At 47.0% G+C, this 14,311-nt stretch overlaps 1 protein-coding gene across 5 annotated transcripts in view; it reads left to right on the top strand.

Moving 5' to 3' along the window:
* Window positions 1–340: 340 nt before the first annotated feature.
* Window positions 341–14,311, top strand: part of Patr-1 (Protein associated with topo II related - 1) — a 265,261-nt gene continuing 251,290 nt past the window's right edge. For 3 of the 5 annotated variants that reach the window (XM_075673867.1, XM_075673866.1, XM_075673864.1), the window contains exons 1-2: window positions 343–748; window positions 1,726–1,822. In XM_075673867.1, the coding sequence (XP_075529982.1) occupies window positions 710–748; window positions 1,726–1,822 (136 nt within the window). In that variant the 5' untranslated portion in view covers window positions 343–709. Of the gene's footprint in view, window positions 749–1,725; window positions 1,823–14,311 lie in introns of all 5 variants that reach the window. The other 2 variants (XM_075673869.1, XM_075673868.1) reach the window with 2 other exon arrangements.

Here is a 14,311-nt window from a genome sequence, read left to right as displayed (position 1 = left end):
TCGCTCGCTAGGAGACGACGCACTTGACAACGACAGCAAAATTGAAGGTGCCATGTTGTATAACACATGCCTGAAATATGTATACGTAGCAGAAAGGAGTTAATAAAAATTTGCAGGCGAAATAAAGCACTATTATAAGAGCATACGCGCACAATCGGTCTCGGGGCCCGCAGCGAAATTACGTTGAATATGCCGCGAAGCGCGTCTCCATCTTAATCCAGTTCGCTCGCAGCGCCCTCGCAAAATTTTTCTACCTGCGGCGGTTCAGCGAGAGAGATAGTCTGTCGTATCAGTAATTTTGTAGGAAACTCTATGTCACGGAGCACATGATGGTACACTCTAGCCATTGCTCTAGCATGACTCTAGCACTCTAGTAAAGGAGGCATTGGATAGGATTCTGTAATCCTTCTGACACGCCTAGTGCCCGTAGTTTCGTTGTGCTGTGGTTGTGCACTTGCAGCTTCGCAGGTTTCAACGAGTGTTGCCCGTATCGCGCTGTACTGCCCAGTATTTCGCCAAACAGTTGATCCCTCCACGTTTAGCACAGTCGCGTCATGTTTAACGTGAAATGCGAGGTCATATTACTACGCTGCTGAAGTGATACGCCGCGTCGTTCTCCGATGTGTCACTGAATCTAAGCCTAATAGCTTCTTGATATGATACCACGTCGAGACAAAAGCCGGATTCATCGCTCGTCTTATGCGCAAACATGTCGAAAGGATTTTTGGCTTTCCGCAAGGAGTCCCAGGCAAGTCTAAACTTGATTCTCCTGCTCTACTTGCTGTATGTGCTGTGAAACTGCGTGCGGAGAAAGCTGCTTGGGTGTCAATATTCGGGACCGTGCGCTCACTTAATTAAACTGACACTTGGTTTAGGCTTTGATACACACGTTCGTAATGGGGCAGTGACACTGGGGCCGCAGTTTTCCATGTCGTATTAAGAACGGTAGCGTTTTGTACACGTCGCTGTCGGAGCCTTACGGTTCTAAAAATGTGCTCGTGTAACGCAGGTTCTGAATGTGTTAGTACGTTACGCATAATATAATCATAATTTCCTTGGCGCGAAAGGAGAAATGTGCAAGAATGGTACACTCGAAGCGCCAACTACTAACTGGTTTATTGATTGGAAGGACAGACGCATCATAGGGCGCAATTTTTTGCGCACGCCCAACCTGAGACGCAAATGTCTGCCGTCACAGGTCAAGCTTCAAGCTGGCATGAAACAAGCCAATCTCTGCAGATTATAAGACGTTTGAAGTGTAGCTAGCGCACTTGCACAGAATATTAACACACGAAGTATGGCTCCCGTGAGCAGACCTTACAATATAGTTATGTAGCCAATGATGTAGCTCACGCGCATTGCAAGGCCTGCTAATGCTAGCCTTGCTTCTCGTGTGTTAAAATTCTGGTCAACAGAGGCAGCAAAACAGTATACGAGTTCATGGAGGCATATTTTATCAGAAAGGACTTGCGTGCGTTAGCGACACTTCGATTGCATCACTGTGATTGCGTTTGATTGCGGTAGTAATTGACTTGTTTTATTATAAACCTACGTTTGCACATTTGCGCTTTGGTTAAGCGTGCACGAAAACTTGCGCCTTATGTCGTCGGTGCTGTTCCTGTATGTGTCTCCTATTGTGCCAAAATAAGTAACTGACACCACCAACTTGCCCAAGAAGATACTTTGAATGGAATATGTTCTAAGTGATGCCTAATATTTATCCAGGGGTTGCAACCGCTGAGTCATGAGGAGGAGCTTCTCACGGCTGAAGTCGAGGATGACTACGATGCCCTCAACGATGAGACTTTTGGAGGGGGTCTCGGTGAGTTGCAAGTTCTTAGTGATGTGCCATCATAAGTTAGCGGAATTGCGAAGGAAAAAATGAGGCTGCACACAACAAGCAACTAATGTGTTTCAGTACAAAGCAGAGAAGTTAGTAAAAGCAAGAAAAGTGAATTGTTCAAAAATTCAAATTCTTCGTCATAGAGTACCAGTGATGTGTGGCTAACACATCTCTCAGCAAATCTCTTGATATGAAATTATGCTGTTATGTCATGTGAGCTAATTTTGATGAGTAAACAAAATCGATGCGTCATGATAAGATAAACAGATAGTAACAGCAGTAAAATAATGAAATCAAGAAATAGCAAAATTCGAGCCATTTCAAAAGGTGATCTGTTACAGTGGTTTTGAATGATGATACATCGGCTAAGGTGGCAATAGAAGAGGGAAAGCGGTTCCACTCAGAACAGGTTTCCGGCATAAAAGAATGCAGGAACATGTCAGTGCGACAAAGAGGAACAGCTACCTTATTGCTGTGATCAATACGGGAGGATAAATGCACTGGTTGCAAAATGAGTTGCTGATTCAATGAACGGTGATGGAACACTTTGTGGAATAAATGAAGCTGTTGAAGGTGAATGAAAGTGAAGATGCCGGACTTAAAGAGATGTTGTGCCAAGTTTAAAGGTTTAGGAAGGTTCAGGGACGATTTTATCTGAGAGACACTAGCGGTACGTGAATAGTTCGACATAATGATGATGACAAAATGTATCTATTAAGGGATGGCGCGAAGGCCTATAATGGGGAATAGGAAGAGGAGGGGGGAGGCGTATTCAGAGCCGTCCTAGGAGCTGCGCGTCCTTGTCGAAAGCCAAGAGCGAGTCCAGAATGGCCCTGTCGGAATCCATCGAGCCAGTTGCCGGTCTACTCCTTTCCTCGTAGGATGACACTCTCACCGCCCTCAGGTGGTGGTCCCGCTGTTGAGCGTGTCGCTGGCACTCCCAAAACAGATGGGCTGCGGATGGCCGCGTGGCCATGTCGCAGTCAGGGCACCTGTGTGGTGTCTGGAGCGCTTCTTGGTTCGCGGAGGCTATGGGATGGCCGGGTTCCTGCGATGGAAGGGAGTTGGGAGACGCAGATGGAGGGTGTCTTTCCCGGCGTGGCCGGTACTGTCGCCACCGCGCCAGCACATCCGGTGGGAGGACGAAGCCGGAACAGAGCCTATGCAGCAGCACCTGCCCCAACCTGGGAAGACCTGCTGGAAGTGGGTCTGGGTCTGAGGGCACACTCGCATGGAGTTCCTTCTTGCGTCGGTTGGCTGCTGCTCTCAGAGCTCTGTCTGGGTCATATGGGGCTCCATTTGTCGTGTTGCTTGTGCTGGCTGTGAGGGTTTCTGAAGGATCCCGGGAGACGACGCAGTTGGAAAGGGCACGCGCCGCCTCATGGACTCTCTCATTTCCCTCAATGCCCTGGTGACCAGGAATCCAATGAAGTGTTGCAGTGACCCCCTGGGCCTCCGCACACCTGAAGGCCTGCTTGACGAGGAGTACTTCCGATGATGCTGTGTGGCGCGACTTGCAGGCATGCAGCGCATACTGAGAGTCGGTGTATATATCGATGGGTTTTGCTTGCATGGTGCTTGAAACTCTATCTAATGCCCAGACTATTGCGCGGAGTTCAAGTTCCATTGGGTCGTCAGCATCAGCAGTTGTAAAGGCAGAATGTGTCTCACAAGAACCCACTACGTGGTAGGCGACTGCTCCTTCGCTGGTGCGTGGGTCGAAAGCTGCGTCAGTGTACACTTGTTCATGGCTTGGCGGTGCGTCTGCCAATGTCTGCACATGACGCGCAGCGAATGCTGCCCGGCGGTGCGCATGTTGAGCGCCCATGTTTCGGGGCGTTGGTGTAGTGTCGACGACAGCAATATCATCCCACGGTGAGATGTCCGATGGCAGTTGTGGCAAAGTTGATATATCCTTTCCCATGTAGGCCAGTAGAGTCCTGCCTTGTCTGGTGCGATTCAGGCGTTCCTCGTGTCCTGCCTTCGATGCTTCGATGGTTGCACGGAGGGTAGGCAACTTCGCATAGCGATGTAGCTCCTCGACACGTGTGTGTTTCGGGAGCCCTGTGATAACACGGAGAGCTGATTTGTGGAGTACCTCTAGCTGTGTCCAGTGCCGAGCAAGCAGGTCATAACAGCGCGCTCTGTATATCGCTCGGGATGTCAGTAAAGCACTAACAAGCTTTCGGCATACGTCGGTACCAGCACCGCCCATACGGAAACAGATTCGTTTTATGAGGTGCAGAGTGTTGTGCCATGTCCGACGAAGGTCTGTGAGCCACGCATCCGCTGTGCCTGTGCGGTCAATAGGTATCCCGAGAACGCGCACTGATTTTTCCACTCGCTGCAGCATTTTGCCTGCGAGAGTTAGCATGAGGGCTGCTTCGTCCTGCACTGAACCTCGGATCACCACATAGGTTGTCTTCTCTGGAGATGGCTGCATGCCAGTTTGTGGCAGGTAGTGGTCAATAACGTCAAGTGCCGCCTGCAGGGTCTCCTGCTGCTCATCAATTGGTCGTGATGCAGTCCATAACGTGATGTCATCTGCATAAATTGTGAAGCCCAGTTCGGAAATAGCCTCCAGTCGGTCAGCCAGGCCTATCATAGTCAAATTAAAGAGGAGGGGTGATAGTATGGAGCCTTGTGGAACTCCCACTATGTTTGGGTAAACCTTCCCGACGTTTCCGTCTACCCGTATGGAAAAAGTGCGATCTTGAAGGAAGGAACGCACAAAGTTGAGGGGGCAGCCTGTGATTCCATGCCTCTCAGCTGCCTCAATGATCGCCTCATGCGTCACAGTGTCAAAAGCTTTACGGAGGTCCACCGCCACCAGGACGCTGGGGTGTCGCTTTTCGCGACAGACTGTCTTTCGACGCAGTACCCCCTCCCTCACAAGTAGGAGGCTGTCATGAGTGCCAAGGTTTGGTCTAAACCCTGTCTGTGCTGGATGAAAGCGACCCTCTGTTTCTAGAAAGTGAGATATGCGTGTCAAGGCCATTCGCTCCGCCAGTTTACACGTAAGTGTGAGAGATACAGGGCACATGTTTGACAGTACATCTGGCTGTTTGTTTGGTTTCAGTATGGGTGTGACTATTGAATGCTTCCATCCTGCTGGGATTTCACTGTTGATCCACACTTCGTTAATCTCCTTGAGAAGTTGTTTTTTTGCGTATTCTTCCAGATTCCTCAGAGCCGCCCATGTCACGCCGTTATAGCCTTGCGCGCTGCGCGCTCGTTGATGGAAGAAAGTGCCTGTTCAAGCTCGAAGAGTGAGAATAGGGCCTGGATGCCCGCATCGGTCACTGGCGGTGTTTTCCGGTAAATGTTGACGTTCGGGGGCGTCGACGGTTGGGGAAAAAACGTGTTTGCGGCATCATCTTGGAGTTGGCTGACTGACTGGCTAGTTTTGAGCAAGGCGTTTGAAATAGCGCTGCATGTTTTATGCTGACCTGCCATAGCCTTGAACGTGTGCCACACCTTGTGGAGGCCAGTTCTTTCGTTGAATGATGAGCAGTGCTGGCTCCAACGTTCCCGATACAGGCGCTTGGCGTATCTTCTAGCGATGGCAGTGCGACGTCGAAGTCGCACACGGTCGCGATGTCGTCGGCCATTGGCTTCGTACGTCAACTGTGCTCGCTTGCGCGCATCCCAAATGTTTAGCATATGTATGTCCGGTGCCGGAGCATCAGCCCTCACCTCAGTCTCAGTAGTGGCCTTGCGCAGGGCGTGTGACGCCCGCTCGTGTACGGATGAAGTCTTGGGTTGCTCCGCAAATGCTCCTCTGTAGGTATCCCATCTGATCGTGCGCACAGTGCGCCCGGCCGCACGCTTTTGTCCCACGTTCAAAGTAATCCACAGTGGATAGTGGTCGCTGCCCCAGGCGTCCGGATCGCATCGCCAGTCCTTCACGTAGGCTTGTGTGGATAACGTCAGGTCTGGGGTCGTGTTATGTTGTCCACTATGCAGGGCGTCGCGGGTGGGGTAGTCTGTGTCATTTGCGAGCACTAAGTAAGCTGACTCCGTGGCATCTGCGAGTGCCATTCCGTGGGGCGTGTGATAGTCATAGCCCCACTGCGGATGCTTGGCGTTGAAATCGCCGCCTATCAGGCAGTCGTCGTTTGGGTAACGTCTCTGCAATGTGCGAATCCACGTGAATGAACCGCGTGTACGGGAGCTAACTTCATGGCGCATGTATACCGATACCAGCACTGCATATCGCTTTGCAATCATGCAACGAACAGCCACCACCTCCTGCACGGCGGTCGATTACTGAGAAGTGTCAATCTGTGTTTGCGGAATGTCTGTGCGGACAAAGACAGCCGCTTGTCCCCGTATTACAAATTCATCGGCTGCACTGACGATACCATTGTGCTGCGGGTTTCGGTGTCGTTTCCTGTTTCTATGCTCTATTGACGGTTGGTAATAACCATTGAACTGTCGTAGTGTCCGATCTGGGCCATTAGTTTCTTGAAGTAAAAGCGCAAGGGGGCGTCCGACAAAGTCAAACAAGAGGTTCAGTTCTGCCGCACAAGTGCCAAGCCCTCGGCAGTTCCACTGTAAAACGTGTGGAGTGGGACTGTCGAGGGCTGTACGCGAAGCCGGGTGGCTATTGACGCAAGGCGAAGAGCTGTTGGAGCAAGCCATATTGTCGTTGGAAGTGCTTCTCCTGCGCTTGGAGGAGAGGGTGCAAAAATTGTTGTACCAGCAGAGCCAGGTCTGTCTGCTGTGTGGTAGTAGAGGTTGTTTCTTGCATTTTAGTGAGCTCCTGCAGATTGCATGGATGCTGCTGTCCCTTGGCATGAACACGTTCAAGCAGTGCTGCATGCCTTTTTTCGTTCTCTTCTAGTTTCTGCCGCAGTTCGACGTTCTGTCGTGCGAGTTCTGCAAACTCAGCTGCTACACTGTCTTTCGATGTATCAACCAGCTGCGATGGTGAAGGTAGCATAAATGTGGTATAAGGTAAAGAGTTTGCCGGTTTGTCTCCACTTGGTTGAGTTCGCTTGAGCGCTGCTGCGTAGTTGAGGTTGCAGCCGTTTCCTCCCGTTGTTGGTTGTGCGCAGTTCTTTGAAGCAATCTCGTTCACTGCTTCCTTTATGGTACGTAGCTGCGTTGAGATGTTTTCACGTTCAAGTAGCTGCTGCGTCAATTTGAAGTCATGGCACTGGACAGTTCTAGTGCGGCTTCTCGATCGGTATGCGCCGTGCCTTCTACGACGAGAGCGGGGCCTTGAGCGGAGTTTCTTAGCAATTTTTGCATCGGACTTCAGTTTAGCTGGACACTTCGGGTCAGTCGCCGTGTGACCTTCTTCTTCACAGTTGTGGCATCTGGGCGTCGTCTGTTTGCATTCATTGCCAGTAGTGCTACCTTCGTGTGTCTTGCCGCATGTAGGACATACCGCTTCATGCGGGCGGACATCCTTTTTGTGACCAAGGCGATGACGATTACACACGATGCTTTTAGGTTCGTAAATTGAAACTCGGGTGATGCGGCCATAATACACGACTCTGTTAGGAGAGTGGCGTCCTTCAAAAGTCAGTAGACATGCCCCACGCTTTCCCATTGGGCGCGCGTCAAGGATACGTCGGTGCTCACAGGTCAAGGCTGCCCGGAGTTCAGCCTTTGTTTCATTGCAGTCAACGTTGTATATAACACCTCGGCACATGTCTCGTCCGGGTGCCTGATACACTTGTACTGGTATCTGTCCGTGGTTCACGTCTAGGTGTGAAAATTTGAGAAGCCCGTCTGCTTGCCTCTTGTCGTGAACGAGCAATCTTATGGTGTTAGATGCTGGTTGCAACGTGTACGTCAAAGGCTTGGTGTTGACGGCAGCGGGTGTGGCCATCGCGAAGTTGCGGTGGAGGTCCTTGCCTGGTACAGTCGTGAGCGCCACGTTTACCCGTGGTGTAATGACTAGCACAAAAGTTTCTGGCGGTGTTTCCTTCTCGGGCCGCGTTTGGTTGTGCTTACGGCGTTGCACTTTCCACACTCCTTTGTCACCGTACTCTTCAAACGCGTCCTGGGAGAGGGCTCCGGCGTCTTGAATTGTCTCTAGCTTCTCAGTTGAGTTTGCTTAAGAACTGTTTGAGTTTGCGTAAGAAAACGCAACAGACGCGTGCAATGCAGTCTCTGCTTGACGTGGCGTTGTCACATCAGACTGTAGGCTTGAGGATGTCGGTGGTGCTTGTGTTTGCATGTCGTCTTCGTAGGTCGATGACGTGAAAGAGTCGTGCCGCGTTCGTTTCGATACCGCACTGCCCGTCGTTGACAGACTTGCAGAGCGGTCTCTATCACGACGGTGGCGGCTGCGGCTGCGTTCGTTCGGTTCCCTATTGTTCTTTCGTCTTTGGCATTTGCGTCTATGTTGTTGGTCAGCGGTAGCATACCCACAGCGTTCTTCATGCATGCCAGCAGAGTGTTCTGTGGTAGACGCTTCCGGAACGCCTTCGGGTCGTGGCGTAGCCGCTTCCTGGCCTCAGTCTTGGGTAGGCGTCAACAAAGCTGATTGTCCCTGGCATTGTTCATGGTCGTCAGATGGAGGTAGCTTCGATGACCCGGGCTCGGTCATCAACGCAGTCGTGGCCATGCATTAGGCTTAGCAAGGCCACCCGCTGGCGCGCAAAAGCGGCCCTAAAACGGCCAGAAAGCAACACACCTTTCCGAGGCTTGTCTCGACGTGTGGCTGAAGCGACACCGATGAAGAGGATGTGCGACAGAAGATGGTGAGATGCGAACAGTGTGCGTAATTGTCGAAAAGAAAAGGAGCGCCAGGAAAAGACTTGGGCTCGCATCCGAACCGGCAGTTGATCTCCTTTCGACATAATAAAATGGGCTGATCGATTTTGAAGCAATTATATGGATTGAATGAGAGTGCGGTGAGCCGGGTCCCAAACTGCACACGCGTATTCGAGTTTCGGACGGATTAAAGTTTGGTAAAGCATTAATTTTAGGTGCTGTGGAGCTTGGAAAAAATTGTGTTGGAAATAACCGAGAGTGCGATTTGCATTACCTATGATGTAGTCAATGTGAGTATGCCATGACAAGTCATCAGATATGTTGACACAGAGATACTTGTAGGCAGACGTGCTCCAGTCCAATGCCATTAATTCTGTACTCTGAAGACGTTGAGGCATTAATGCTTTGCGAAAATGTCATGTACTTGCATTTACTGATGTTAAGAGTCATTGACCATTTATTGCACCGTTCAGATACTTTATTCAGGTCAGATTGAAGGACAAGCGTATCATTAGGGTTATTTATTTCGTGATGGATAACGCAATCGTCTGCAAATAGCTTTATACTAGAGCTAATGTTATCTGGAAGATCATTTATATAGATCAGGAATAGTAGTAGACCTAAAAACGGAACCTTGAGGGACGCCAGGTTCAACAGAACATGGAGAAAAAGCGCGATTGTTAGTGATAACATATTGGGTTTGGTTAGATAAAAAGCATTAGATACATTTGAGGATGTTCGGGTCAGTTTTCAAAGTGCTAATTTTTTAGTAGTAGTAGTTGATGAGGTACTTTGTCAAAAGGCCTTAGAAAAGTAAAGAAAAACACCATGAAGAAAGGAGCCTCGGTCTAGAGCTGCTGTGATGTGATTACTAACAAAAGCTGTGTTTCACAGGAATAGTTTTTCTGGAATGCATGTTGGTAGGAGGTAAAAAAAGTCATTTGATTCAAGATATGAGACTAGATTAGAGTAAATTACATGTTCTAAAAGTTTGCACGGGATACTAGTTAAAGAAATCAGTCGATAATTGAGAGGAGAATCCGTGTTCCCGGACTTAGAGTGGTACCACTTTCCTGACCTTCCAATCTGATGGCAGCTTACTACATTCAATGGACTGTGTAAAGAGATATGACAGGAAAACTGAAAAGTAAGCTTTTGTGTTCTTCAGAAACTTCGTGTTAGTTTCATCGTCACCACATGAAGACGAAAGCTTTAGTTTCTCTATTTAGCTATTCCTGCAAAATCAAGTACAATTGCATCCATGCGAAAGAAATCGTGATTACGCAGCTGCGGCATGACAATGGCATTTGACTTTGTAAACACACTCGCGAAGACATCATTCAGGACAGTACAACATTCCTCATTGTGCAGCACGTGTCCTGCAGAGTCAACAACAGAAATGGCACGACTTTGTGCAGTACAAAGTTCCGGAACTTGGAAGGGTTGGTGGAAAGAAGAGAAGGGAGTGTGCCTGTATGATAGCAATGCGATAGGAGCACAGACTATTATGATATACACGCCAGCCAGCAAGACTGTTTGTCGACTTCGCAAAACGAAAAAGACGCTTTCTTTTGTACAGTAGCCTCTTTAATGTTGTGTTAAACCAAGGTGCCCATTGTTTACCTGAAATTTTTTGTAATGGTATGTGTTTGTTAATGAGACTTGTAACTTTATTTTTAAAGGAAATCCAGTTCTCTTCCACTGTACAATCGAAAAATGTTGGAATGCAGCCATCCACGAATAATTTAAGCTCCTTATTAATTGAGACATAATCTCCCTTTTTCTCATTTCTAAACATTTTTGTTTTCGAAGGCTGGCGCGTGTTGCAAGTTGTTATAACGAAATGAATAAGGCTGTGGTTGCTTATACCATGCATGTATGAAATCGAGTGTACAACTCCAGGTGCTGTTGTTAAGATGAGATCAAGAATGTTAGCCGATGTAGGACCAAATCTAGTAGGCTGGGAAACGATCTGAGTGAAGTTGGTCTAAGCATAAGGCTGCAAAAGATGAAACACCAGGTAATGTTTCAGATACAACCTGTCAGGTCTAGACCAGTTAATTTTAGGCATATTGAAGTCACCCAAGAGAAATAATGGAAAGTGCGGGAACTGTAGAACCAGATAATTAAGCATGTCATGTAATTTTTCACAGCAATCTGGAGCAGCATTTGGCGGGTGGTAGCATGCGAAAAAAAGAAAATTTGTATGGTTTAAATAAATGTAAACACAAATAAACTCCAAGGCTGAGTTAGTTACAATCATATGCGATACAAGGTTATCGGCCACAGCAATAAGCATCCCACCACCATGTTTGTCACTGCAATCACAGCGATAAATCGCATACTTTTTTTCACATGCAAACAGCTCAGAGCTGTCACTTCTTGACGATAACCAGGTTTCAATAAGTAGAACTACATCAGCGGAGCACGTGTCCAAGATTTATGACAGTGCCTCACGTTTATTGACAATGCTTTTAATATCGGTAAATAGGAAAGATACACCACGGTGAGTAACAGGGCTTTCAATTAGGATAACAACTGATTGTCAGAAGCCAACGTCGATGCAGGGGATCCATCTGTCAAAGCGGAAGCACTATTACCAGATTCAAAGTCGCAAACACGGTCAGAGCTGAACAGTCAACGTAGCACTTTTTCCCGATGTAGAGCTAATTATACCGGATTGAAAATTGCTTTCCAGAAGATTTGCCTTAATCAAACAACTTTTTCGTCACTGCAATTTAGGTTTAGGTTCATAGTGGCATGTTTGTTAAATGAATTTTATTTATCAATATTGTCAGCTTTTTTCAGACTTTTGAACCTATAGGTCACAAGGTGAGTGCTGGAACATTCTGAAGCAGCAAATATGAAATAACACATACAAGATACAAATACAATTTTAATACATGATGCAACATTCCTAAAGGGAGATTAAAGAGAATAATGATTTGACCTGGTTTAGTTAATTACATTACTAAATAAAGTCACTCTTACCAGAAAAGATGTAAAAGAGGAAGATTGAAATTCCCACACCATCTTGCTGTGACGTCATGGATTCTGTTTGTGCCTAGTTAAATTTGATTGGTAAATATAGACTGCATTGTATACTAAAGTAGTCAAAGACTGAACTTGGGAAGCTTTAAAAACATTTACAGAACGATAAAGGCCGAAATGTGAAAAACACTATGAAATTGTGACATCACACTCAAGTACTGGCCCTAGGGTTTCGTTGCGAAAATCAAAAATGGAACTTTTACCATCATTTTCTCTTCTAATAATCAGCCTATTACTGTGAAATCAACAAAAGAAGAGTTCGTCAAGGAAACTTCACCAATATAAACTGATTGTTTTCCTCTTTATTGTCCCATTAATAATACATAATAGACACAGCATCACATCTGCCTGTCGGTTCGTGAAGCAGCCATGTTGATAATGCACTGTGACTGCTGTGACATAGTCGTGACTGTGATGGCAGTGGTGTTGTGACACGAGAGTCTGAGCCTTTTACTCAGAATGCTGCCAACTTCGAGTAATGCCGAGTGCTACTAGCAGTTGACTGGATAGATGTGTTCATGGTACAAGGAAAAATTGTGGCACGGATAGATTGATCGGAATATGTTGATGCCGGACGCTACTGCTGATCTCATCGTCTTCCCGGAGATAACTCACGCTGTATTGTTAGCTATCTTTGTTCTCAGCGAACTTTGTTACCCTTGAATAAACGAAAGCCTACAAGTCACTAGAATCTCACAGCTGTATTTGTATGGATGGGTGAAAAGCCTGTCGGTGAAATGGTTTGAAGAATATAGGGTGCTCTTACTTTGAGTGGTATGTTGAAGCTTTTCTTGAATTCTAAACTTTATAAGCACATTGTGTGCACTGTCTTGTCAGCAACTGTATCATCATCGATCAATGGAGCAGAATCTGCATGGGTACATCGCTCTCTCTCTGCTTTCTCTACGAGTGCCTCCGCTACAGCCATCTATTTCTTTGCATGCTACTTTCCCAGCAGCTGTAATGTACAGAACTTTCTAACTTGGGGCAGTAGCTCTGTTGAAGAGTGCAATGCGCATATTCTCGAAAAGCTTTGTCAGTTATTCTGAGAATGTGTCTGACATGGTACACCCTTGTCCAATATGAAAAGAAACACCTCATCTGTGTTGGAACCGTTATTTCTGCAAACTTGCAAATCAGAACCTCACTCACTATTTGTTATGTTGTACTCCTGTTGAAGAATCTTGCTAATTATTATTTTCAGGGTGTCTACCAACTGGGAAAACCGGGAACTCTCGGGGATTTTCAATAGTCTGGAAATACTCAGGGAAAACTCAGGGAATTTGTGCTTCTATGAGGGAAAATTGGCTGCAATTTTATTGAAAGGGTATGAAAGTCTCGCTAATGCTGGCTCAAGTAAGAGAGAAGAATCATAATGAATCGTCTTTGACACCGTCTCGTCGGCTGGAAGAGTTGCCAGTGTACAGACAAGACCAATTTTCCGGACGCTCGATTTTTGGGGACGTGCCCGATAAATTAGCTTCATGGCACCACTACTGCGTACCCTATAGAGTCAATGTATAAGAAGTAAAATTTTGGACGCAAGAACCTTGCGTCGTCTGATTTTCCAAATGTTTTGCCGTGACTGTAGGTATACAAAACGGCATTGATCAAAGCCGCCATCGCTGTCATTTTGCTTATCTCGCCACCTCGAACTGGCGTTTTCGCACGCAGATCTGCTGGAATCTGTAGCCACCACCGCGGCAATGCTTAGGCAAGATACTTTAATGTTCGCTATTAATTTTCTTGCCATTCGGTGCCGTGTACCACCACTTTCTTGAAGGAGCTTGAGCTCAAAAAGCAAAGTGTTGTGTGATGCAGAGATGCAGGTGTCCCTCATGCAAACCAAAATAAACTCTTTAAAGCAGTGAAGCGTGACACTGCGGCATTGTGCGTGTGCTGAGAGTATGTCAGAACAGTTGAGGTTGACTTTCCATCTGCTCATAAGGAATCTCGCTTGTGACAAAGTTCAGGCCTCATACCAATGAGCTTGCTATCAGTTGATATTAATAGCTCACATTTGAAAATATTTGCTTCTGTAAGTATCTCTTTTTATTCGTATTTGAAAATGTCCAACTCGATTTGCCATAGGCTTTACCATCCTTTTTTGAAGATATTTTATTTGCGGTGCATTTCTTTTGAAGATTTTTATTTGCTGTGCCCTCCCTTCTGTGTTCTCTTTGAATAAAATAAACACTACTCCTTGCTATTCCAACTGGATTAAAGGGACACTAAAGGTTAATATTAAATCAACGTGGACTGTTGAAATACCATCCCAGAAACCTCGAAACGCTTGTTTCATTCAAAGAAGAGACTTATTTTAAGAGAAAATGCGTTCTAAAGCATCTGCGTTCCTCTAGCGCAGTTCAAATCGCCCACCCTCCCATCGAGGAGTGGTAACGTCATGGTCTCACAGTGATGTTGCGCCGTCGGTGAGTAAAATGGTCTCCGCAGGTGGTGCTACGGCTTTTCTGCGCAAAACGCAAACGCGCAGCCAGAAACAGAGCCAAGACAGAGCCGACAGCAGCACGATAGCGGAACTATGGTGGTTAGTGGAAGGGAAAGCACGCGACGATAAGCTGGTTCTTTATTCTATGACGCCAACTTTGACACTCGTTGCAATGGACGACCCTGACAACGACACATTGGCTCGCGATGCTGGGCTTGACTTCTGCAATTTAAAGG

This window comes from Dermacentor variabilis, chromosome 11 (genome assembly GCF_050947875.1).
Source record: "Dermacentor variabilis isolate Ectoservices chromosome 11, ASM5094787v1, whole genome shotgun sequence".
In the NCBI taxonomy this organism is placed as follows: Eukaryota; Metazoa; Arthropoda; class Arachnida; order Ixodida; family Ixodidae; genus Dermacentor; species Dermacentor variabilis.
This window is presented reverse-complemented; position numbering and strand designations above follow the sequence as displayed.